At 54.6% G+C, this 23,043-nt stretch overlaps 1 protein-coding gene across 4 annotated transcripts in view; it reads left to right on the top strand.

Annotated features, from left to right (window-relative positions):
• The window catches only part of RASA3 (RAS p21 protein activator 3), an 82,555-nt gene that overhangs the window by 34,976 nt on the left and 24,536 nt on the right, over positions 1-23,043 (top strand). For 3 of the 4 annotated variants that reach the window (XM_086328733.1, XM_086328732.1, XM_086328731.1), the window contains exons 3-5: positions 6,770-6,873; positions 17,113-17,207; positions 20,557-20,633. In XM_086328733.1, coding sequence (XP_086184859.1) covers positions 6,770-6,873; positions 17,113-17,207; positions 20,557-20,633 — 276 coding nt within the window. The remainder of the gene's footprint in view (positions 1-6,769; positions 6,874-17,112; positions 17,208-20,556; positions 20,634-23,043) is intronic. The other variant, XM_086328734.1, reaches the window with a different exon arrangement.

Raw genomic sequence — 23,043 nt, 5'->3', positions numbered from 1 at the left:
GGTAACTCCAGGAGGGCCTGGGTAATTCCAGGAGGGTCAGATAGCTCAGGAGGGCCCAGAGCACACGCTCCTTCTGACCCTCACTCCCCATTCATGCTTTCCACACAGGCAGTGTTAATATGCTAACTTTTAAGGTTAATGTATTCATTAGCTCAACTAATATTTATTGAGTGCTTATCTAATATACAAGATAAGGCCAGGAGTGCTGAAAGCAGAAAGTTAAAGCTGACAGCAAATAGACAAATTTGCACAAAATAATTCCAAGAGCCTACAAAAATATGAAACAATAAGCAAATGGGACCTAGCTAAATGTAAACACTTTTGTATAGTTGTTTCCTTTTTTAAGGAAACCATAAACAAGATGAAAAGACAACCTATGGAATTAGAGAAAGTATATGCAAATGACACTACTGACAAATGATTAAGGTCCAAAATATATAAATAGCTCATACAGCTTAATGTCAAAAAACCAAACAACCCAATCAGAAAATGGGCCAAAGACCTAGACATTTCTCCAAAGACATACAGAGAGCCAGCAGGCACATGAAAAGATGTTCAGCATTGCTAACTATTAGAGGAAAGCAGATCGAAACTAAACTATGCAAGACACAAGTTTTTTTTAGTTAAAAAACTGAAAACAGAACTACTGTATGATCCAGTAGTCCGAGTCCTGAGTGTACATCCAGAGAAAGCCATCATTCAATAAGATGCACGCATGCCAGTGTTCACTGCAGCACTGTTTACAGTAGCAAGAACATGCAAAGAACCTCAAGTGTGTCAACAGATGAATAGAGAAGGTGTGTATACACACACACACGATGAAATACTACTTGGCCGTAAAAAAGAATGAAATAATGCCATTTGCAGAAACATGGATGGACCTAGAGATGGTCACACTAAGTAAAGTGAGTCAGACAGAAAATAATATCGTACAGTACTGCTGACATGTGGAATCTAAAAGAAAAGATACAAATGAACTTACTTACAAACCAGAAATAGACAGACATAGAAAACAAACTGATGGTTACCAAAGGGTATAGTGGGGGAGGGGAGAGGGGTTAACACATGCGCACCACTGTATATAAAGTAGATAAACAGCAAGGACCTCTTGTCAGCACAGAGAACTATATTCAATATCTTGCAATAGCCTGTAACGGAAGAAAATCTGACAAAGAATGTGTGGGGGGGGGGGACCACTTTGCTGTGAACCTGAAACACGTTGTCAACCGAGTATGCTTCAGTTTAAAAACTGGTTTATAATATGACTATGTTTAGTGTTGAGGCGAAAACCTTATTCACACTGGTGGGGGCCACGCTGCTCCCTGGACCTTGACTACAGTGTGAGGGCGAGAGCAAGGAACCTGCCTGCAAAGGAAGCCAGCGAGGGGGACGGCCTCCACTTGGCGCCAAACACTCGCAAGCAGAGCTGGCTCTTGTGAGTGTGCAAGCTGAATCCATACCACACTCTGTGGTCTAGAAACCACAGTCCACGCACATGTATTAATGCAGTCCAGGGTTAGTGGTTTGTAACACCCGCCGAGGCAATGATGAGCCAGTCGAAAGCAAACCCAGTCTTCTTCAATCTAGGTCTCAAGATTCTCCAGTATAGCATTCCAGGGAACTTGTGCTCAGAGGAGAAAAGGCACAGAGAACACAGGAATAAAGCATCACGTGCATTTCCCAAGATAAACAGTAGACAGCAGAATTAGACTTGCAGAGTTCACAGAATGTCAGCTAACAAAGGTTAGTGAACACAGTAGTGAGAGACAGGATCGTAAACAGCAGCAGGATAAGAAGTGATGAGCACCTGAACCCCTGGGAAAAGTTCACATAGAATGTCCAGAAATGAAGATCCCAAAAATTGATATGAAAAACTCAGTGAATGGGTCAAATAGCTGATTAGACATAGCCGAAGGGAAAATTGGTAAACTGAAGGTATTACATTTGAAAGATACCCAGAGACATAAAGGGATGAAAGGGGTGAGAGAGGGTTAGAGACACAGAAGGTGGAGGGGTTGCTGGACACACCCCGTGGAAATTCCTAAGGCCAGAAGCCACTGAAAGGTCACAGGAAGGAGGCGGCGTCTGGATGCCGCTCAGCCCTTGAGGGGCCACATCTGAGGGCAGCGCCCAGAGGCACAGGCCCAGACTCAGACGGTGGCTGTGAGGGAGGGGAGCGTGCCCGCGAGGCCAGGAGGGCGTCGCCCCTGGGACAGGCCACTGACGCAGACGGGCTCTGGGGCTCAGCCTTGCCCCCCGAGGCGGCTGCGTGCCTTGCTGTGTCGTGGCCCTAACTCCCAAATCTCCTCCAGTAACCACCTTGGTGTTTGGTTGTTTGTTTGATAAAGTTGCTGTAGAATCAAAGAGCCCTGGTCTGGTCTTAACCCGACAGCCCGCAGGGTCTGGCGCCCCATCCAGGGGAGGTATCAGAGGGAGCTCGGCCGCCTGGGCGGGTCAGCCCACCCAGTGTGCTCTGTCCTTCCACAGCCTGAGGTGCAGCTGGAGCGTGAGGAGTGGAGTGAAGACACTCACCCCTTCCCTCCTTTCCCTGGCTTCAGGCTGGGCCTGCCTGTGCGGCAGCCCCCACACCCTGGGGCTGCCGGACGCTGCCCACCCACGCCCTGGCTCACGGCTCCTGCCTTCCCTCCTGCATGTCTGGTGCAGGACCCGTGCTCACATGTCCTCGGGGACTCGCAGGGTCAGATGCCTCAGGGAGAACCAGCCTCTGTCCACCCCAGGCCACCTCCAGCAGGTGATTTGGGAATGGTTACCGTTCTCCCAAAAGCAGCATCTTCCTGATGTTGCAAGTGGACTGGTTCACATTTAACTTCTTACAGCCATACTTTTTAATCATTTAAATGACAAGTCATCACTTCTTTACCTTTGATTTAAATGTTAAGGCTCTATGAACCTGGGTCATCAGGGTTGGGGCTGGATGGCTCCCTGCTCGGGGCCATGGTGCGCCTGCGAGGCATCCTGGGGTCCCCGGGCTGGGGCAGATGGGGCTGAAGTCTGCCCCTGGAGGAACCCATCACCTTATCCAGTAAAAGGAGCATGTTGACGCCATGGGCACACACACACAAAGTGAAACAGAGCTCTTGAGGGGCTTCCCTCATAGCTCAGTTGGTAAAGAATCTGCCTGCAATGCAGGAGACCTCGGTTTGATCCCTGGGAAGCTCCCCTGGAGAAGGAAAGGCAACCCACTCCAGTATTCTGGCCTGGAGAACTCCATGAACTGTGTAGTCCCTGGGGTTGCAAAGAGTCGGCCACGACTGAGCGACTTTGACTTTCACTTCAGTGCTGGGTTGGTCTAGTCCTCTGCAGGAGTATTGCACGAAGTGGCCGCTCTTCATTTCCATTGGTCCACATAAGTGATCGTGTTGAGGGTGACACTGTCTGCTGCTCCCCGGGGCAGGTCGGAAGGGGCTCCTGCTCCAACCCTCGCCTCCCCCAGGGACGGCTCTGTTAGGTGTCCCGTGCCTCCTGCCCGGACGCCCCCATCCCTCCAGGCCTCGGCCGCGTGACTGTTTGGCTCTGCAGCCCTGGCCCGGGCCCTGCCGAGTGCAAGGCGGGCACGTCCTGCCCCCTTGTTGGGTTGTGTCTGTCAAGCAAGGAAGGCAGGTTACAAAGTTGCGTTCATAGTAAGATGCCTTTTTGCTTAAACCTTGGGATGCTCTAAAAATTACCTGGAGTGTGAGGACCTAAAGGCCAGTGTGGCTATTATTTCTGAGCAGTGGGATCACAGTGGCGGTTTGTTCTTTTGTTTGTAGGTATTGTCCTTTTACGTAATTAGAAGTTACTTAAATAACCTCTTTCTGGACCGCAGGGAGGAGGAGCTAGCGCATCGATTGGGCTGTAATTACAGAATCTCGGTCTGCCGCTCTTGCCAAGATCTTTCCCGAATGAAAGGCTGTTCCCTAGCCGGTGGGCGCGAGCTTCCGGTTTGCAGTCAGAGGGAGCATGAGGGTCAGTGACTTGAGAGGGTCCTTCTGTTCCTTCCAAGAGATGCAAATTGCTCGGAAAATAGAGCTTTGTGTGATGGGAGTGACTAGACCCAGAAGGGCCTCTGCAGTCTTCCGAGGGAGAAGCTGTTTGGGGTTAGGGTGTGACGGGGGAGAGGAAGTCTGTGGTTTGAGGGGAAAGACGTCATTTTCTCAGATGTTTTTAATGAAAACCAAGTTGTTGACTAGAAAACACCAACTGACATTATGAGACTGTACAAATAGTATCTTCTTTGCTTGCATTTTTCTCTCTAATTTCTCAAGTTAAAGCTTAAAATATTTTTGACATAAATGCAGGTCTCAGGTCCACACGTTCCATACCACCTGGAGTGGGTGTACCCCCACAGTCCTGGGGGCTCTGAGAGGACCCCCCACAGTCCCAGGGGCTCTGAGAGGACCCCCCCCACAGTCCTAGGGGGCTCTGAGGGGACCCTCCCCCCACAGTCCTGGGGGGCTCTGAGAGGACCCTCCCCCCACAGTCCCAGGGGCTCTGAGAGGACCCCCCCCCCACAGTCCTAGGGGGCTCTGAGGGGACCCTCCCCCCACAGTCCCAGGGGCTCTGAGAGGACCCCCCCACAGTCCTGGGAGGCTCTGAGGGGACCCTCCCTTCACAGTCCTGGGGGCTCTGAGGGGGACCCCCCACAGTCCTAGGGGTTTTGAGAGGATCCCCCCACAGTTGCAGGGGCTCTGAGGGGGACCTTCCCCCCATAGTCCCAGGGGCTCTCAGGGGGACCCTCTTCCCACAGTCCTGGGGCCCTGATGGGGACCCCTCCCCCCATAGTCCTGGGGCTGTCTGGTCCAGGGCGGGCCTGCAGCTCAGAGCATCCCCCCAGCACCTGTCTCCATCCTCCCTGAGCCCCTTAGTCTCAGGATGGGGGGCTTCTCTCTGAGCTCCCAGATGCCCTGCTGACCACAGTGTCCAGGCCCTGGCCAGGCCGGGACCCTGCAGGAGAGACCATGGGTGGACCCCGTGCACCCCTCTGAGGAGTCAGTCCCTCCCTGTGGGCCTGCGGGCTGGGCAGTCTAGGGGTCGGGTTAATGGGACCCCCCTGGGTTCCCCCAGGGCTTCCCAGGCTGCCGCCCCCTCACCCCCAGGGGTCTCACCGACACCCTCCTTCCCTCAGGGCCTTTCTGAAGCTTCTGGGATCTGGTGGCTTCAGTTGCTTTAGGAAATGTGGCCTAAAAGGACAGTCTAGGTGTGACTTGTTGGTGAGAACACATGATTTCCCTGGGGAGTGTGGGGTGTGAGCCGGGTAATGAACCCCACGTGAGCAGGGGCTTCCAGGCAGGAAGACAGTCCGGGAGGGGAGAGGAGCTGCCCTGGCCACGGGCCCTGCCCACAGTCTCATGCAGATGTGAGCAGCGGCCGGAGGGATGCTGCTGACTGTCCACGTCCTTGTGTGGATGGAGCGGCTTTCTCTCCGGAAGCCGGCCCGTCCTGCGCTCTGGCCGTGACCCCCAACTGGGGGAACCTGAGCTTCTGGAGAGGATCTGGGAGCCTCAAACAGAAGCTGTCGTAATGCACACTCGCAGGCACCAAGGGCCATGCTGCCTGGCGATTTTAAAGGAGTTTAAAACCGTTTAGAGGAAGTGCAAGAGGGACTCCAAAGAAGCTAGAAGGGGTTTCTGCTGCTTCTGGGAGCTGAGCGAGATCATGCCCGGGGCTGGCCGGGCCTCCCAGCCCTGGGGCAGCCTGCGGGTGGGGTGAGACCACCGCCCTGTAGCACTGGCCCTGTGGATGTCGTCACCTCCATTCTTGACTCTTCTCCTGTAGATGCTTGGATACAGTGTTTGGCTTAATGAATTTCACTCCAGATTTTAGGGAATGGTTTAACCAATGCGTGATTATCAGCCAGACGCTGAGCTGTTTAATCTGGCTGGTGCCCTTTTTGGAGACCTGGCCCTACCTGCCTGGCTTCCGGCTCTCGCTGCTCTGCAGGGTGGTCCTGAGCCCACTTCTGGACCCCTGGGCTCTGTGTGGGCTGCCCTGGGGTGCATCTGGGGCTCATAAGAGGCTCCCCTCTATTCCATGGCTCCCGCCCTCCCCTCCCCCAGACCTGGGAAACGGATGCCCGTGTTTGGACATAGAACAGCACAAAAGGGGAAAACCGGGTTCTTTTTCGAGGCTGGCCCTGGTAGGGGCGGGGCGGTGCCATCCTGGCGCAGTGTTGGGGGGTGGGGGGTGGGAAATGACTCTGCTGGCAGAGGGAGGTGGTTGCGCATCTGGGCTCAGGGAAAGGGGAATCTGCTTTTGAACTTCTCCCTATAATTAGCAAGGAAGGCAGTCTGGCTGACCTCAGGGCTGCCGGTATTAAACCCTCGTCATACAGTGGTAGTTCAGGCCAACTGTCCCTGGGCTGCACATTCCCTCTATCTGGAGAAGCCTGCAACAGTGCCTCTATGACCCGCGTGCAGAGATGCCCGGGCAAAGGTGCCAAGCAGGGGGCTCGGGCTGCGTGGCCTCTGGGGCCCAGAGAGGAGAGACAGTCTGACAGGCACGTGAGGAGGTCTCACCCTGCTCCCCACCGTCCACAGCTTCCTGTATTTTGGAAAAATGCTCCCAACTCTGTCCCCACGAAGAGACACTGTGGGCTTCCCCTTGACCAAGAGGGAGTGGCCTGGGTCCATGATGGCCCAACCCTGTGCTCACCCCTGAGGACTGATCCCCCTAGGATGACACCCCAGGACTGACGACACCCCGGCCCCGGTACCCCCAGGACTGGGGCATGGCTCACAGAGTCTAACCCTGTCCCTCTGTCTCTGTCTAGCCCTTTCTATGGAGAGGACTTCTACTGCGAGATTCCGCGGAGTTTCCGTCACCTGTCCTTTTACATTTTTGATCGAGATGTTTTCCGGAGGGATTCCATCATAGGTAGGTCCCTACCAACCAACCAGGTGTATTCTTCATTTTCTCTGCCTCTTCTGAATGGGGACTTGTTCTGGAGGAACTGGGACATCTACTGGACACCCCATCTAAGCCAGTGAACTGCACCAGCATCTCGCCTGCCCTTGCTGGCTGTCCCAGGCTGGCCATCAGCGGGTGCAGGGCAATGCCCCATGAGCTCACGGAAACACATCGGAGCCGTCCATCAGGGCTAGAGTGGGGTCCCTGGCCCTGCCCCCAAATGACTCCCAAGGGCTCCTCCAACCACCCCAGCCCCTGCCTATCCCTAACACCCAGCACCCACCTATGGGGGGGCTGTTCTCAAGGTGTTGGGGTGCTCACAGAGGGGTTGAGGTACTCTCAGACTTGTTGGGATGCTCTCATGGGTGTTGGGGTACTCTCAGAGGTGTTAAGGTGCTCTCAGGGGTGTTGGGGTCCTGCAAAGGATGTTGGAGTGCTCTCAGAGGTGTTGGGGTGCTTTCAGGGGTGTTGAGGTGCTCTCCAGCGCGTTGAGGTGCTCTCCGGGGTGTTGGGATGTTCTCAGATATGTTCAGCGGCTCTCAAAGGTCTTGAGGTGCTCTCAGGGGTGTGGGGTGCTCTCAGGGGTGTGGGGTGCTCTCAGGGGTGTTGGGGTGCTCTCCGGCACGTTGAGGTGCTCTCCGGGGTGTTGGGGTGCTCTCAGATATGTTCAGCGGCTCTCAGAGGTGTTGAGGTGCTCTCAGGGGTGTGGGGTGCTCTCAGGGGTGTTGGGGTGCTCTCAGAGGTGTTGGGATGCTCTCTGGCACGTTGAGGTGCTCTCCGGGGTGTTGGGGTGCTCTCAGATATGTTCAGCGGCTCTCAGAGGTGTTGAGGTGCTCTCAGGGGTGTGGGGTGCTCTCAGGGGTGTTGGGTGCTCTCGGAGATGTTGGGGTGCTCTCAGGGGGTATTGGGGTGCTCTCAGGGTGTTGAGGTGCTCTCAGAGTTGTTGGGATGCTCTCAGGAGTGTTGGCATGCTCTCAGGGGTGTTGGGGTGCTCTCAGGGGTGTTGGGGTGATCTCAGAGGTGTTAAGGTGCTCTCAGGGGTGTTGGGTGCTTTCAGGGGTGTTGAGGTGCTTTCAGGGGTGTTGGGGTGCTCTCAGGGTGTTGAGGTGCTCTCAGAGTTGTTGGGGTGCTCTCAGGAGTGTTGGCATGCTCTCAGGGGTGTTGGGGTGCTCTCAGGGGTGTTGAGGTGCTCTCAGGGGTGGTGGGTGCTTTCAGGGGTGTTGAGGTGCTTTCAGGGGTGTTGGGGTGCTCTCAGGGTGTTGAGGTACTCTCAGGGGTGTTGGGTGCTCTCAGAGATGTTAGGGTGCTCTCCAGGGGTTGCGGTACTCTCAGGGGTGTTGAGGTGCTCTCAGGGGTGTTTGGGTGCTCTCAGGGGTGTTGGGGTGCTCTCAGGGGTGTTGGGGTGTTCTCAGGGGTGTTGGGGTGTTCTCAGGGGTGTTGAGGTGCTCTCAGAGGTGTTGGGTGCTCTCAGAGATGTTAGGGTGCTCTCCAGGGGTTGGGGTACTCTCAGGGGTGTTGAGGTGCTCTCAGGGGTGTTTGGGTGCTCTCAGAGGTGTTGGGGTGCTCTCAGGGGTGTTGGGGTGTTCTCAGAGGTGTTGGGTGCTCTCAGGGATGTTGAGGACTCTCAGAGGTGTTCAGGGGCTCTCGGAGGTGTCAGGGTCCCAGATGCACCAGCATCCTGGAGAGAGCGAGGCCCACCTTAAATGGGGAGCAGCCCAGAGCTGCCCATTTGGTGGGTGCGCCTTTGTCCCAGGAAAGCCCCATCAGTTCCCTTGGCCCCAGAATTAGACCCGAGCCCCCACAACACGGGCTCAGCTGTAGCCTCAGGATCCAGCTGATCGTTGGTGGCCTGGCTGCTCCTAGCGGGCGCAATCTCAGTGCTTGCTCTGGGGCAGAGCAGTTGACTCTGACAGCCCCTGACCCTCCAGTCTCCTGCCCGCCCCTGGGGCGCCCAGCTAGCTCCACTCACCACCCACATATGACCGGTCAAGGGTGTTTGTGTCCAGACTAGTGGCCCTCAGAAAAAGTCTGAAGGCAGTGCTGGCGCTGCGGTCCTTTAAGGAAGCATCTAGCAGAGTTCCCAGCACATGGATCAGAGCTTCTCACACTTGTCAAGATGCAGATGCTGGTTACTGGGTCTGGCCAACAAGTCGCATTCTTGGAAACTGCTGAGTTTTAAGTAGAGGTCACCAGGGTTTGTTTGACAAGTGCATGGCCTGGATCACACAGGAACTCAGGCAATTCATAACTTGACTTGTTTAAGGTGGAGCTGTGGTTGGGCTGCCAGCAGGACCTTTAACTCTTGATCCGGAAGGTTTTCCATGTGGGGTAGACAGGGGGCACTTTCATGCCGCTCACCCTGTGTGCATGGCTACCTTTGCCCTAAGGATGGTGCTCGAACAAACCCTTAGCAGCTGTCAAGCCCTGGTAGTTCCTCCTCGAAGCCAGACATGGGCTCCGGCCTCTACTAAGAGGTGCCTTCGCCTGGTGCCTCCTGGCCTGGAGCCCCCTCAGGCCCTTCCCTGGTGCCCGCGTGGCTACCACTGTTGGCCAAGACCCTAGTCAGCAAGGGGCTGCCCCTCGGTGCATGCTACATCCACCGTCACTGTGGGAGCGGCTCTTTTGTGTCCACCGGACCGCACTTCCCATGGCCTTGGGCTCCCTGTGCGGTGCTGGGGTGTCTCTGTCCAGCTGCTGCTGGACACACCAGGGTTTGTTCAAGGAGGAAAGGGAACAGAGCGATGGGTTTGGAATGTGACGTGTTACCTGATGGAGCAAAATGCGAGGCTGGATGATGAAGCACAAGCTGGAATCAAGTTTACTGGGAGAAGCATCAATAACCTCAGGTATGCAGATAACACCACCCTTATTCCAGAAAGCAAAGAGGAACCAGAGTGCCTCTTAATGAAAGTGAAAGAGGAGAGTGAAAAAGCTGGCTTAAAATTCAGCAGATTCAAAAAACGAAGATCATGGCATTGCGTTCCATCACTTCATGGCAAATAGACGGGCAGACTTTGACAGTGTCAGACTTTATTTCTGGCTCCAAAGTCACTGCAGATGGTGATGCAGCCATGAAATTAAAAGACACTTGCTCCTTGGAAGGAAAGCTGTAACCAATCTAGACAGCATATTAAAAAGCAGAGACATTACTTTGCCAACAAAGTTCCATCTAGTCAAAGCTACGGATTTTCCTGTAGTCATGTATGGGTGTGAGAGTTGGACCATAAAGAAGGTTGAGCACCAGAGAATTGATGCTTTTGAACTGTGGTGTTGGAGAAGACTCTTGAGCATCCCTTGGACTGCAAGGAGATCCAACCCGTCCATCCTAAAGGAAATCAGTCCAGAATATTCATTGGAAGGACTGATGCTGAAGCGGAAACTCCAATACTTTAGTCACCTGATGTGAAGAACTGACTCATTGGGAAAGACCCTGATGCTGGGAAAGATTGAAGGCAGGAGGAGAAGGGGACGACAGAGGACGAGACGGTTGGATGGCATCACCAACTCGATGGACATGAACTTGAGCAAGCTCCGGGAGATGGTGAAGGACAGGGAAGCCTGGCGTGCTGTAGTCCATGTGGTCGCAAAGAGCTGGACATGACTGAGCGAGTTGAACAACAAAAATGTTTATTAATCATTCTGTTTAAGGCACCTGCTATTCTTAAAGATAACTAGCAAAATCATGGTTTAGCAATTCCTGGTGGCTTTAAAATTGGGATGTGTCAGGGTGCAACCAGATTTAGAGTTTTCAAAATCGTTCTCACAGCCATAAAAATAAGAGGCTGTCTGATCTCCAGGGGTAATTTAAAGTTATGACTAGCAATTATGTTGTTACCAGGATGAGAAACCACATTCTAGGGTATAAATTTGTGTCACAGAAACAAGCACTGTGTCACCGGCTTCTCACGTCTGCCTGTGATCTGATGGCACGGCCCCCGGTTCTGCCCTGTGCAGCCCCCGTGTGGGCCCCCCGGCGGGCTGGGTCCCGGGTGCCCCAGGGCGGGTGCGGAGATGCTCGTGTGAGTAGTGGAGGTCATGCCGGGTCAGGGCCACCGGCTCTGGGAGGGTGGCTGGTGGGGCCCCTCCCACCATCTCCCACTTTTGTCGTGGGGAGGGCGTCCTGCAGCTTCTCTGTGAAAGGCGGGGGTTTGCTGTGAGACCCTGGTCCCCTGGTCCGTAGGCCAGTTTCCTGAGCTGTAGTCTGTGCACTCTGCCTGTCGCAGGGCAGTCTGCTTTTGCCCACTCATCACCAGATGGGGGTGGGGTTGTGTCCAGGTTTTTGTGACTGTGAACAAAGCCGCCCTAAATTTTCTTGTCTAGGTCTTTGTGTTGACAAATGGTTTTATTTCTCTTAGAAAATACCTAGGAGTGAGCTTGCTGGGGCATTCTGTAGGCTTTAGAAGACAGCAGAATTTGCCATCCCGAATAGGCCACTTTGGCATAAGGAATTGTTTGAGCTGAAGGCAGTTGAGAAGAAGCAGACACATGGAAATCTCTCTGCCCTGCAACCCGGGACAACTCTAGACCCCGATCAGCCTGGAGGCGACCCCCGAGGAGCCCACGTAGCAAGCCCTCTGAACCTCTGCTGCTGCTGCTGCTAAGTTGCTTTAGTTGTGTCCGACTCTGTGCAACCCCATAGACGGCAGCTCGCCAGGCTCCGCCATCCCTGGGATTCTCCAGGCAAGAACACCGGAGTGGGCTGCCATTTCCTTCTCCAATGCATGAAAGTGAAAGGTGAAAGTGAAGTCGCTCAGTCGTGTCCGACTCTTAGCGACCCCATGAACTGAAGCCTACCAGGCTCCTCCGTCCATGGGATTTTCCAGGCGAGAGTACTGGAGTGGGCGCCGTTGTCGTCTCCGTCCCCCTGAAGCTCGGACTCCCTGAAGCTCCTCCTCTGTGTCATCACTCCTCTGAAAATCCCTGACCGTTGGCTTTAGGTGGAGATGCTCCGAGTTGCTGCCGCCTCCTGGAGTTACTCATCGCCAGGCTTCCCCTCATGTATCTGAGATACATGTCAATAAACCTGTCTGTTTTTCCCTCGTTAATTTTTCTTTCGTTACAGAGGCCAGAGAACCTGAACGAGAAGGAGAAAGATTTCCATCCCGTCAGTATTTGCCCGTTAGAGACTGACACTGCTTTCCTCATGCGCCGTTTTGAATTCTCTCCAACACTCGTGTCTTTTTTTTCAGTTCATTTTTCCCATCCTAATATGTGTGTCGTATCTTACTGTAGTTTTCCTGCTTTTTCATAATGGAGAGTTATTTGGCATCTTTCCATGTGCTTTTTACCGTCTTATCTCTCCTTTGGTAAATTGTTCAGATCTTTGCCCTTTTAGTTGGGCTTTCTTGTTGAGACTTTCAGTTTTTAAACTGTGTTCTGGATACAAGCCCTTTATCAGATGTGCACTTGCAGATATTTCCTTCTAACTTCTGACTTGTCTTCTTATTTTCTTACTAGTGTCTTCTGAAGAGCAAAAGTTTTTAATTTTTATAAACTCCAGTTTATAAAAACTTTTTCATAGTTTGTATTTTTGGTGTCATATCTAAGAATTCTTTTCCTATTCCAGGGTTGCGAAGATCTTCTGTTTTTTTCTTCTAGAAAGTTTTTGGTTTTAGTTCTTATATTTAGATCTATTTCAAGTATATTTTGCATGTAGCAAGATTTGTTTTTCTCCTTATAGATGTCCAGTTGAATTTCCTTAGCATCTTTTGAGAATCGATTGACTTTACACGCCTGGGTCTAGCTGTGGCTTCTCTGTGTTCTGTTCCCCTGGTGTGCACTCCTTTCCTCACACCAACATCACACTGTCTCAAATCCTGCATCATCACAATAAGTCTTAAATCGGTCCTGTGAGCTCATCAGCTCTGTCCTTTTCCAAACTTGTTTTGCTATTTTAGGTCCTTTGAATTGTCATTTACATTTGTGATCCACTTCTCAATTTCTAAAATAATTGAGATTACATTGATCTGTAGATTAATTTGGGGAGAATTAACACTTTAAGAAAATTGAGTCTCAGACCCTCCAGCATGGCATGTCTCTCTACGTCCTTGGGTCTTTAATTTCTTTCATCAAGGTTTTGTGATGTGTTTTCAGCATACACATCTTGCATGCACACACGCTTATGTGTGGGCAGTGTGTGTGTATATGCGTGTGTGTGTGTGTGTGTGTGTGTTTATATACATACGCCCCTGTGTTCATGTTTTTGGTGCTGTAGACAAAGATTTCTCTGTAGTTCACCAAAAGCTCAGCCATAAAACCACCATTTTATGGGTGTGTTAGTGTCTTTGCAATTTCGGTTCCCACTGTCATTGCTTCTGTTCACAAATAGACTTGATTTTTACGTACTGACTTTGTATTCTGTGGTTTTGCTAAACACAGCTACTCTACTAGCTTTTCCTGTAGATTCTGTAAGCAAAGCCTTCTTTCTTCCCTTCAAGTCTGCAGGCCCTTGTTCCTCTCTCTGCCTCCGTGCACCTGCTGGACGCCAGGGGAACAGGAGTGCCGAGAGTGTCTGCCCCGCCTGTCTTGGGGAAGCATCCAGCTGTCCCTCCTTAGTTGCTGTCCTGAAGGTGTCACCCTTGGCTGCCTACCTTCCTGCGCCCTCTGTACCGTCCCTGTCCCCCCGTCACATCCCCCTTCTTGAACTGCCTGACATGCTTCTCTCTTCTGAATAGACCCCAGCAGGTATAGTGCCATCAGGAAATAACACTCGGGGGTTTTAGTGGTGGAAAGGCCGTTGCGCCTTTCCTCCTAAGTGGGTCCTGAGTCTGTTCTCCTGAGTGGATGAGGCCCAGGGGATACAGTGACCTGATGTCACCCAGATCAATCAGCGAATCTATGGATTATGACACGTTGGGCACATTTAAATGGTTTGCAGGTCAGTGCTCCCCAGGACAGCCCACTGCCTCTGACATGTAAAGAGTGCACGTCCATATGTTCTTGACGTGGTCAGCTTCTAGAAGGACAGGCTGGCAGCTGGTGACAGAGGTGACCCCAAGGTGGAACCTGTGTAGCAGGGGAGAGACAAGCTTATTCTTGGCTGTATTTTATATCCTTTTGGATGTTTCAGATTTTATTCTGTGTTTCTGTATTACCCACTTAAATCTGAATTAAGCACTTCCAAAAATAAAGAGTAGTACTGATGTGTAAGTCATAGAAGTCATTTGAGTATTAAATATGTGACTGCTCCCTACTCCAGTAAAAAAAAAACCAGGAAAACACTGTGGTTACTTAAAATCTCAAACTTCAAATGTAGCCCTCCTACCCAGCTGAACTAATTATGGAGTCTGAACATTTCTTTATCCCTTTTCAATGAAATGTGTTGCCCAATTCAGTTCCAAGAAATGTTTGTTTCTTGTGGCTTTATGCACGCAAGACTCAAAGTCATATTCCCATCGGGGAGAAGGGTAGAGTTTTGTAGGAGCCCAGCAGAGAAGCAGCAGTCTTCTGGGGGCTCTGCCTGCTGACAGGTGTCAGAGGTGGGGGAGCCCACGTCAGGCCCTGGCGAGATGCCCCCCAAAACAAGGCGAGGTGGTAGGGGAGGAGCCTGGGGCAGGTCGCTGATGCTGACTGAGGAAGGCCCTCCTGGCTGTGACTTGCGTCCTCTGCTGTCCTGCGGCCTGCACTCTGCGGCAGCCTCTGCTGCTGTGTGCCTTGTGCCCTCTGCCTCCTCGCTGGCATGGGCTCCTCATCCGACTCTGAGTGCCGTGGCCTCAGTGCCCTGTGAGGCCTGTGGTGGGCAGGATTCGGCTCTGCATGGCCAGAGCTGAGCCAGCGAGGTCGACGTGAGCAGGGATTGGTGCTGACCCTTGGAGCCAGGTGTGCTGCATCCACTGTGCACGTGGACAGAGGCCTGGCCTCGAGCCGCCACGTGTGACGGTGGGAGGTGAGCGGAGGCCTGTGGTGGACGTGCTGACGTGCTGCGGGGACAGCGGGCAGGGGAACAGGCAGGGGATGGCGCCGCAGCCCCCGGCTCTCGGGATGGCATGTCCCTGTTTCATTTCTAACTTCCTGGCTGTGCCCGGCAGGTGCATCTGTCGATGTCTGGAGTCCAGAGTGTGAAAACTGCAGGGCAGAGACCTTGTCTCACCTACCTGGGTACTCTGACTGCCCTTGCAAAACTAGACAGAAGACAGACTAACAAGAAGAAACAAGCATTTTCAATTCCTCTTAAAGCGCATGTGGCAGGGAGACACCTCAGCGATGAGGAGGAGCTGGTGACGTGGGCCAGCAGCATAGCTTAGGGAAGGGACGGTGGGTTTTGGAGAAGGGTCAAGACAAAGGAGGGGCTGCGGAGAGTGCGGGACTCTCTGACGCCTCCTCGCTGCTCTGGCTCCACCACCTGTATTGTGGGTGCATGTCCTGAGCCCCCAAGCCCAGCAGCAGGGCGTCCTTCTCCTCAAACCTCCCCCTTCCTGGCGGATGGGACCGGGCCCCAGCGAGGCCACCAGCAGCTCCCAGGGGAGCCAGAGAGGAGGGCGCATCATTGGGGAGCCTGGTGGGATGGCGTCTGGGAGAAGCATGAGGCAGAAAGATGGGAAGGCAAGGCGCCTGACGAGGCAGGAGGCCCGGAGCCTCGCAGGACAGGCTGCCTGTTCAGTGACCGGGCCGCATCAGCGACCTGCCGCCTGCCCCCCCAGACAGCTGCTGGATGAAGCAAGGGGACAGAAGCTTTGGGGACCCGCGAGGCAGGCCTCCCCGTGAGGCTGCCAGTGCTCCTGTCTCGTGGGAGCTGGAACGTATCTTTGCGGAAGCCCAAGATGGAGCCCTCCTCCTTGGAGAGGAGGACTGTGTGTCCTGGGTGAGGGCAGGGCTGGCCCTCCAGCTCTGGGCTCAATAGTGTCGTCTTTGGTGACGAGACTGTGGTCCTGAGTTAGGCTGTGTGTCCTGAGCTCCAAAAGGAAGCAACTGAATTTTAAAAATGTTTAATTTTATGTTGTCCTTTATTGTTCCTATTTCCATATGTGATTTACCGTGTATTTGGGACATGTGTGTACATGTGGATCATGTGCACACACACGTGTACAGGGTGCTCATGTGGCCAGGCTCCCCCTCCCCTCCTCTGGTGGACAGTGTGGTCCCCGTGCTCAAGGCCACGGAGTGTGGGGAGGTGGGCAGCCTGGTGCCCTCTGTCACTACAAGCTGTGGGCACGCATCTGCTAACTGCCCATGCGCTTTCCTGGAAAGAAAAGGGTGAATTAACGATGCGTGATGGTTGTAGATATATATTAAACACTACGATTCTGTACCAGGTAATATACATCACACGCGTGTATTTATGTGTATGTTTTCGCTGACGTTCTGACTCCTCAGTACCAAGCCTGTGTCAGGAACGTAAAGCTGTTGAGAGTGGGCATCCTCAAACTTTGGGACCCTAGGAGTTCCCTGCAGACTTTGTGGAAATGCAGATTCCAGGAGGAACTCCTCTGTAGATCCCTCCACCCTGGAGGCTGCTTTCTCATCTGGAACAAGCCCGGGAACTTGCATTAGGAAGCCCGGCAGCTGTTTGGATGCAGAGGGCCTGTGATCACACGTCGAGAGACACTGACTCATAGACCCAGGCAGGTGATAACCGGCTCATTCCGCAGGCCTGACAGGAACACGTGTGCACGCATGCTACATAAGCTAAACACACACGTTCACACAGTGTGAACCGACTGTGCGTGCTCCCATGAGCTAGGTGTGCACACGCGTGAGTTCTAAGCGGCAGCTCATACAAGCACACACACACACTAGATGTGCACACATGTGAGTTCCCAGCCATGGCTCATGCAAGCGCACACACTTCCAGGGTATCTGCGGCAAAGTCCTCAGCAGACACCACCCACCACGTGCCACAGCATGGATGCTGGGGCAGGAGGGGCTGTGACATGGCTGCCTTGGGTTCCTGTCCCCTCACCGCATCCCACACCCCGCCCCGGGCCCGGGCAGCACCCCTGGCAGAGCCGCCCCCCCGGATCTGTAAGATTTCCACCAGCTGCCCCTGAGCCACAGTCTGGGTGACATGGGAGGAGGAGCCCGCCCAGGCCCAGGCTGTGTTCGGGTGGACGTGGCACTTCCAAGACAAAAGTGGCCTCTGTGCCCTTACCACATTGTCCGTCTCCCGTCTGAGATGACTGACACTGATGGTGGAGAGCCTGCCGGCCGGGCAGGTCAGGCGGGCAGATCGGCCCCTCGTGACTGGTCTCCCCTGCACTGGTCTTCCAGGAAAGGTGGCCATCCAGAAGGAAGACCTGCAGAAGTACCACAACAGGGACACGTGGTTCCAGCTGCAGCACGTGGATGCTGACTCCGAAGTGCAGGTGAGGCTCATGGAGCCCACGGGTCCAGGTACCTCGGGGTGCAGGAGACCTGACCGTGGCTGGAGAAGCAGATGCAGGATTCTGGCCTTCAGCGGAAACAGGGGTTAGCAGACTGTGCCCTGGGTGTGTCCTCCTGGGTGGTTCCTTTTGTTTGTTCCATCGGTTGCCGTCAGACTTAGTTGTGCAGCTTAAAAATGTAAAATGCAAAAGAACGTAACAGATAATTGAATACAGAAAGAGAATAAGGTGAGAAAACCTAAGGCTGTGGGCCTCTATCTACTGGAGGCGCCCACGATGTCCTGGCTCCCTGCCCCAAGGAGGACCGAAGGGGTGATGAAGGGCCTGTGGCCTGAGCGTCCACAGGGCCCACCTGGTGCCCCAGCCATGTGTTAACTGGGAGTGCCACCTTGACCAGGCCCGGGGCTTCCCCCCAGCAGGGCCGCTGCCTGGGTCCAGGGTCCAGGAGATGCTCGTCGGGGGGCCTGCTTGCATCTTCTCTTCCCTGGTGACCCTGCCTGTGCTCCTGGTCAGCCTGTCCCCGAGCCCAGGCCATGCCTGGTTCCAGGACCAGAGCCTCTGCCAGCAGCGTGGCAGCCCGGGGCCTGCACTGAGCTCAGCAGAGCGTGGCCCTGGTGCTTTGGGCCTCGGCTTCCTCCCCATCACGTGGGATTTTATAAGCAGCAGGATCACAGACCGAATCCTCTGGGGGGCCCTTGAGCCCTTCCCGGGGGTCAAACAGCAGGGGCACAGACTGAATCCTCTGGGGAGCCCACGAGGCCTTCCCGGGCTCCTGGCCCAGTGTCCACATGCCTCCTCGTGGGCCCAGGGCTTCCACTGAGCTCGGAGCTGTATGCCGGGGCTCAGGATTTCTGCTGTGGACGCCTCGTGACCACTGGGGCCATGCCCAGCCTGTGACAGGGAGATGGCACATGGGCGCGTTGAGACGCCCAGGATGTGGTGAGGGTGCTCACGCTTGGTCGATTCTGACCGAGGCCCCATGTGCTGCAGGAGGCGGAGGGGCCTGTGATCACTCAGAACGGGGGGCGCGGTCCTGACTGTGACGCCGATGCTGGAGGACGACAGCGGCCGCCTCTGCTCGGGTGGCCGGGAGGCCCCTCCGCGGGAGGCAGTCAGACATGCGTGCTACGCGTGCTTTACTCCTGTTCCCGCTGCCTCCGTCCACACTTTCCCGTCACTGCTGTTCTGAAGAGACGCCACCTGCAGCCGCGGCAAACCCACTGCTCAGTCCCCTGATGTAGACGCTGCTCTGGTGGCGAGTGTAGGTTTCCCTTGCTCTTGCCTTTTTGAAAAAGCTGAGCTTTTAGTTCTGAAGTTGTTATCGAGTCGTAGGAAGTCACAGGAGAGGCTGCCCAGGGCGTGCTGCTTAGCCTGTTTACGCTCAGACGCGCCGGGTCTGGGTCCTGTCCCTCCCCGGACCCCGCCCGGTGACAGCCGCGCACCTGGGCAGGGCCCCCGACACCACGCAGGTCCCCCCAGTCCAGGTGCGCCTGCGTGCGCCCTCGTGGGCTGCCGTGAGCACACGTGGCCCCCTCGTGGCTCTCAGCCACACTGTCAGAACCACAGCTTCTTTCCTGGAGCCAGCAGCAATGCCTCACTTTCATTTCTGGTTTTAGTAACTTGTGTCCTCTTTCTCTTTTTTAGCATGGTTAGAAGTTTACCAATTTTACTGTTTGTTTTTTTTTAATAGCTTTGGTTTATGTATTTTCTCTATTGATTTCCTGTTTTTGGTTTCATTGATTTCTGCTTTGATTCAAGTTGTTTTCTTCTGGCACTTTAGATTTAATTTCTCTCTTTCTAGTTTCCTAAGGTGGAAGCTTAGATTACTGATTTTTAGACCTTCCATCTTTTCCAATATCTGGATTCACTGCTTTGAATTTCCCTCTGAATGCTGCTTTGGCTGCGTCTCATAAATCTTGATGCTTTATTTCACGTCAACTTATGAAAAGAAACAAATTCAAAGTTTTTTTCCCCTGAAACTTCTGCTTTGGCCCTCTTGTTATTTGGAAATGTGTTGTTTAATCTCCATATATTTTGTTATTTTTAGCTTTCTATCTCACTGAGTTCTAGTTCAGTTTCCATTGTGGTCAGAGAGTGGCTGCGGTGCTTTCTAGACTTGCTGACATGTATTTAAAGCCAGGTTGGTCTGTCCCAGTGGATGTTTCATGTGACCGGGTCTGTGATGCTATTCAGTCATTATTCCCCTCAAATAAGACTGAGAAGTCTATGAAGTCAGCATTTTCAGTGCTCTGCCCCAAGTCTCTCTTCTCTCAGACCAGTGTAATGCAAGAACCCTTGGCAAAGTCTCCCTACATCTTGCCTGGGCTCACAGCTAATGAGCAAGGTTCAGCTGACCCTCCTGTGGGAGGGGGACCACCCCAGCCCTCAGCCTGGCAGGGGTTCTGGAGCCACCTCCCTGGAGAGGTCAGGGCATGGCTCCCGTTGGGGTCAGAGCAAGCCCAGGGGACACATGTGTGCAGCCAAGCAGCCAATGGCCCCTGTGTCCGTGGGAGGTTTAGGAAAGGAACTTGGAGACAATTACCCAGTGCTGCTCCGTTCTAAGGAAAGTCATTCTAGTTTAACATCACACTCACTCACAGAAGCACCCACACCATGCTCTTCCTGTTGGACTTTTGGGGGCTGGTCTTCCCCACTCTGTTTGCAGCCCTGATCATGCCCTGGCTGTGTCCACCTGTCCGTCCTGCCCACTTACTGTCCTCAGCCAGGGGCCCTTTGCACACACAGCCCCAGCCCAGTTGCGTTCCTCCAGCCCTGCCCCCTTCTCCCAGAGCATCCATGCGCACTGACTTCCTTCCTGAAGAGCAGGGCTGAGGCTCCTGGCCTCCGACCAGCCTCACGGCAGACACAGAGACACCAAGATGGCAGCAGAACTGCCCGAGGCCCACAGCGTGCAGTGAGCTTCGCCCAAGCAGCGGCCGGACATGCTGCAGACACTGTGCCCTCAGGGCCTTTTCCTTTTGTTTCTTCTGAAGCAGCACTTGCATTAACAGCCTGCTCATCGTAAAGCGGGAGGGCTGCAGACATAAACTCTGGGATCTGAGCTGAAGCAGCACTTGCATTAACAGCCTGCTCATCGTAAAGCGGGAGGGCTGCAGACATAAACTCTGGGATCTGAGCTGAAGCAGCACTTGCATTAACAGCCTGCTCATCGTAAAGCGGGAGGGCTGCAGACATAAACTCTGGGATCTGAGCTGGGCAGGTAGATGGGCCATGGATGCAATGCAGGGTCAGGTCTCACCAGTGCTTGGTGGGAGCCCGTGAGCCCCCGCTGCTCTTGGCCCCTGTGACCCCCTGTCCTTGTGCCTTCCAGGGCAAGGTCCACCTGGAGCTGAGGCTGAGTGAGGTCATCACCGATTCAGGTGTCGTCTGCCACAAACTGGCCACGCGGTAAGACCCGGGACGGCCCCACCGCTGGTCTGCTTGGCCCTGAACCTGACCCTAGGCAGTGGGCAGGTCATGATTTGTAAACAGATGAATCAGGATACCCAGAAACGGGGCTTCCCCAGAGACAGTCTGAACGTCCTCGTGAGGCTCACGCTCACCCTGGAGGCGGCGTTTGGTTTTTGCAAATAGCCAGTCACTCGGGGTGACAGCAGAGGTTGGGGTCACACCCCTGGCTTTTGCTCAAAGAAATGGTGAGTAGGGGGCAGAGTTGGGGTTTGACCTCTGACCACAACCCCCAAATCTTAGCTGCTTCTACCCATAATGCTTGGTGGATGTGCATCTCTTTGTGTGCAGGAGTGTAAGAATCAGTGTGCACACCAGTGTGATTGTGTGCATGCAAGTGTGTAGGAGTGAGTGTGCACCTGAGTGTGCACCTGTCAGTGTGTGCTTGCAGGTGTCTGAGTGTGTGTACAAGTGTGAAGGAGTGTGTACTTATGGGTGTGTGCCTGCATGTCTGTAGGGGTGAGTGTGCATGTGTGTGTACGAGTGTGCAGGAATGAGTGTGCATCTGTGGGTGTGTGCCTACAAGTGTGTAGGAATGCATGTGCACTTGTTGAGTCTGTACCTGCAGGTCTGAGGGATGAGTGTACACGTGTGTGTGTGTAAGTGTGCAGGAGTGAGTTTGCACCTGTGGGTGTGTGCCTGCAGGTCTGTAGGGGTGAGTGTGCATATGTGTGTGTGTGTGCGAGTGTGTAGGAGTGAGTGTGCACCTGTCAGTGTGTGCTGGAAGGTCTGTAGGGGTGAGTATGTGTGCAAGTGTGCAGGAGTGAGTTTGCACCTGTGGGTGTGTGCCTGCAAGTGTGTAGGAGTGAGTGTGCACCTGTTGGGTCTGCCTGCAGGTATGTAGAGGTGAGTGTACACATGTGTACATGCAAGTGTGCAGGAGTGGGTTTGCACCTGTGGGTGCGTGCCTGCAGGTCTGCAGGGTGAGCGTGCACCTGTGTGTGTGGGGTCAGCGTAGGCACACACCCCGGTGTGAATGTGCCTCTCCCACTGAGACGGGCTCTGGGCAGACGGGTTCTGAACAGGCTTGAGCGCCAGGCTGTGCAGCTGGTGCAGCGACGTCCCTGGGAGGAGGGCTGATGAGCCCACGACGCATCTCCCATGGTGCATCCTGGGAGGCAGCATGTCGGGTTTCCTTTTCTCTGAGATGTTTGGGTGGCTGCAGTCAAGCCGTCCCCTTGCCGCTCGGAGCCTTCCGAGTGCTGGTTGGTGAGGAGGGGCGGTGCTGGCCGGCAGGTGGCTGTCTGGCAGGCGGCTGGCCCCACGTCCAGGTGCGCCTCCAAGACGCCAGGTGCAGGAGGAGCTGCTCCCCGACTAGGCTGCTGCCAGGACACCTTTGTCCCTGAGGTTCCAGAGAGAGTCCACCATCCTGCCTTCTTCCTGATTCACAACTGGATGTGATAAAAACCCTTTAGCCTTGAACTTGTGCCTTTGGCACAGTGTGGGGCAAGTGAGTCCCTCCTCCTGCTTCCAGCCCCAGGGCCGTGGCCTCCCGCCCTCCCACCCGGCGGGCCACCCTCTGTGCTCCTCCTGGGGAGCTCCACCCACTGTCCCACTGTGGCTGCTGGGCTCCCGAGCCCCCGGGCCTTTAGGGGTGTCAGCCCCTCACACAAGCCCCCTCCCCGGGCCTCTCAGGGTGTCAGCCCCTCACACAAGCCCCCTCCCCAGGCCTCTCGGGGTGTCTGCCCCTCCCTGGGCCCCTCACAGGAGCCCTTGGCTAGCTCACGGCTACATGCCCATCCCTGGAAATGTGCCTAAGATTCTTGTTTAGTGAGAAGTTAGTTCACAGAGGGAGGAGCATGACCCCAGACCAGGTCTGTAGCAGGGAGAGAAGGGCGACATTCCAGAAAGAAGGGTGGAAGGGAAAGACCTGAAGACATTCGCAGATGTTCCCGAAGCCCAGCCTGTTCAGTGGGCACAGAAACGGAAAGAGGGTCGCCCACTCGCAGAGTGGGAGCAGCGGAGCTCTGCCTGGAGAGAGGAGATCCCGTGAAGGGCCAGGACCGCCAGGCCCCTTGAGGGGCAGAAGCCACCCAGGTGCCCGTCTGCAGGCGTGAACGGGACCTCGGTCTCCCTGAGGCAGGAAGGCGGGACGCTCAGACCCTCGGCGTCTGAGTGGGGTTAGGGCTCTGCTTCCAGCCAGGATGGGACAGTGGGACACGTGCCTTCTCTCACCTCAAAGAACCAAGAGCTGACGCCGTCTGCACCAGCCATGCGGATGGGGGCGGCCCCCACGGGAGGAAGCAGACGAGGTCACCACAGGCCCACTTTTGTCCCAGACGTGCGTTGGTGACAGCCAGCGAGCTCCCCCAGCAGAGCCCAGGGCGAGTGAGAAGAGACACGGAGCCAG

Source organism: Bos grunniens, chromosome 12, assembly GCF_055505025.1.
Source record: "Bos grunniens cultivar Pamir isolate PY7600 chromosome 12, Bosgru_T2T1.0, whole genome shotgun sequence".
NCBI lineage: Eukaryota > Metazoa > Chordata > Mammalia > Artiodactyla > Bovidae > Bos > Bos grunniens.
This window is presented reverse-complemented; position numbering and strand designations above follow the sequence as displayed.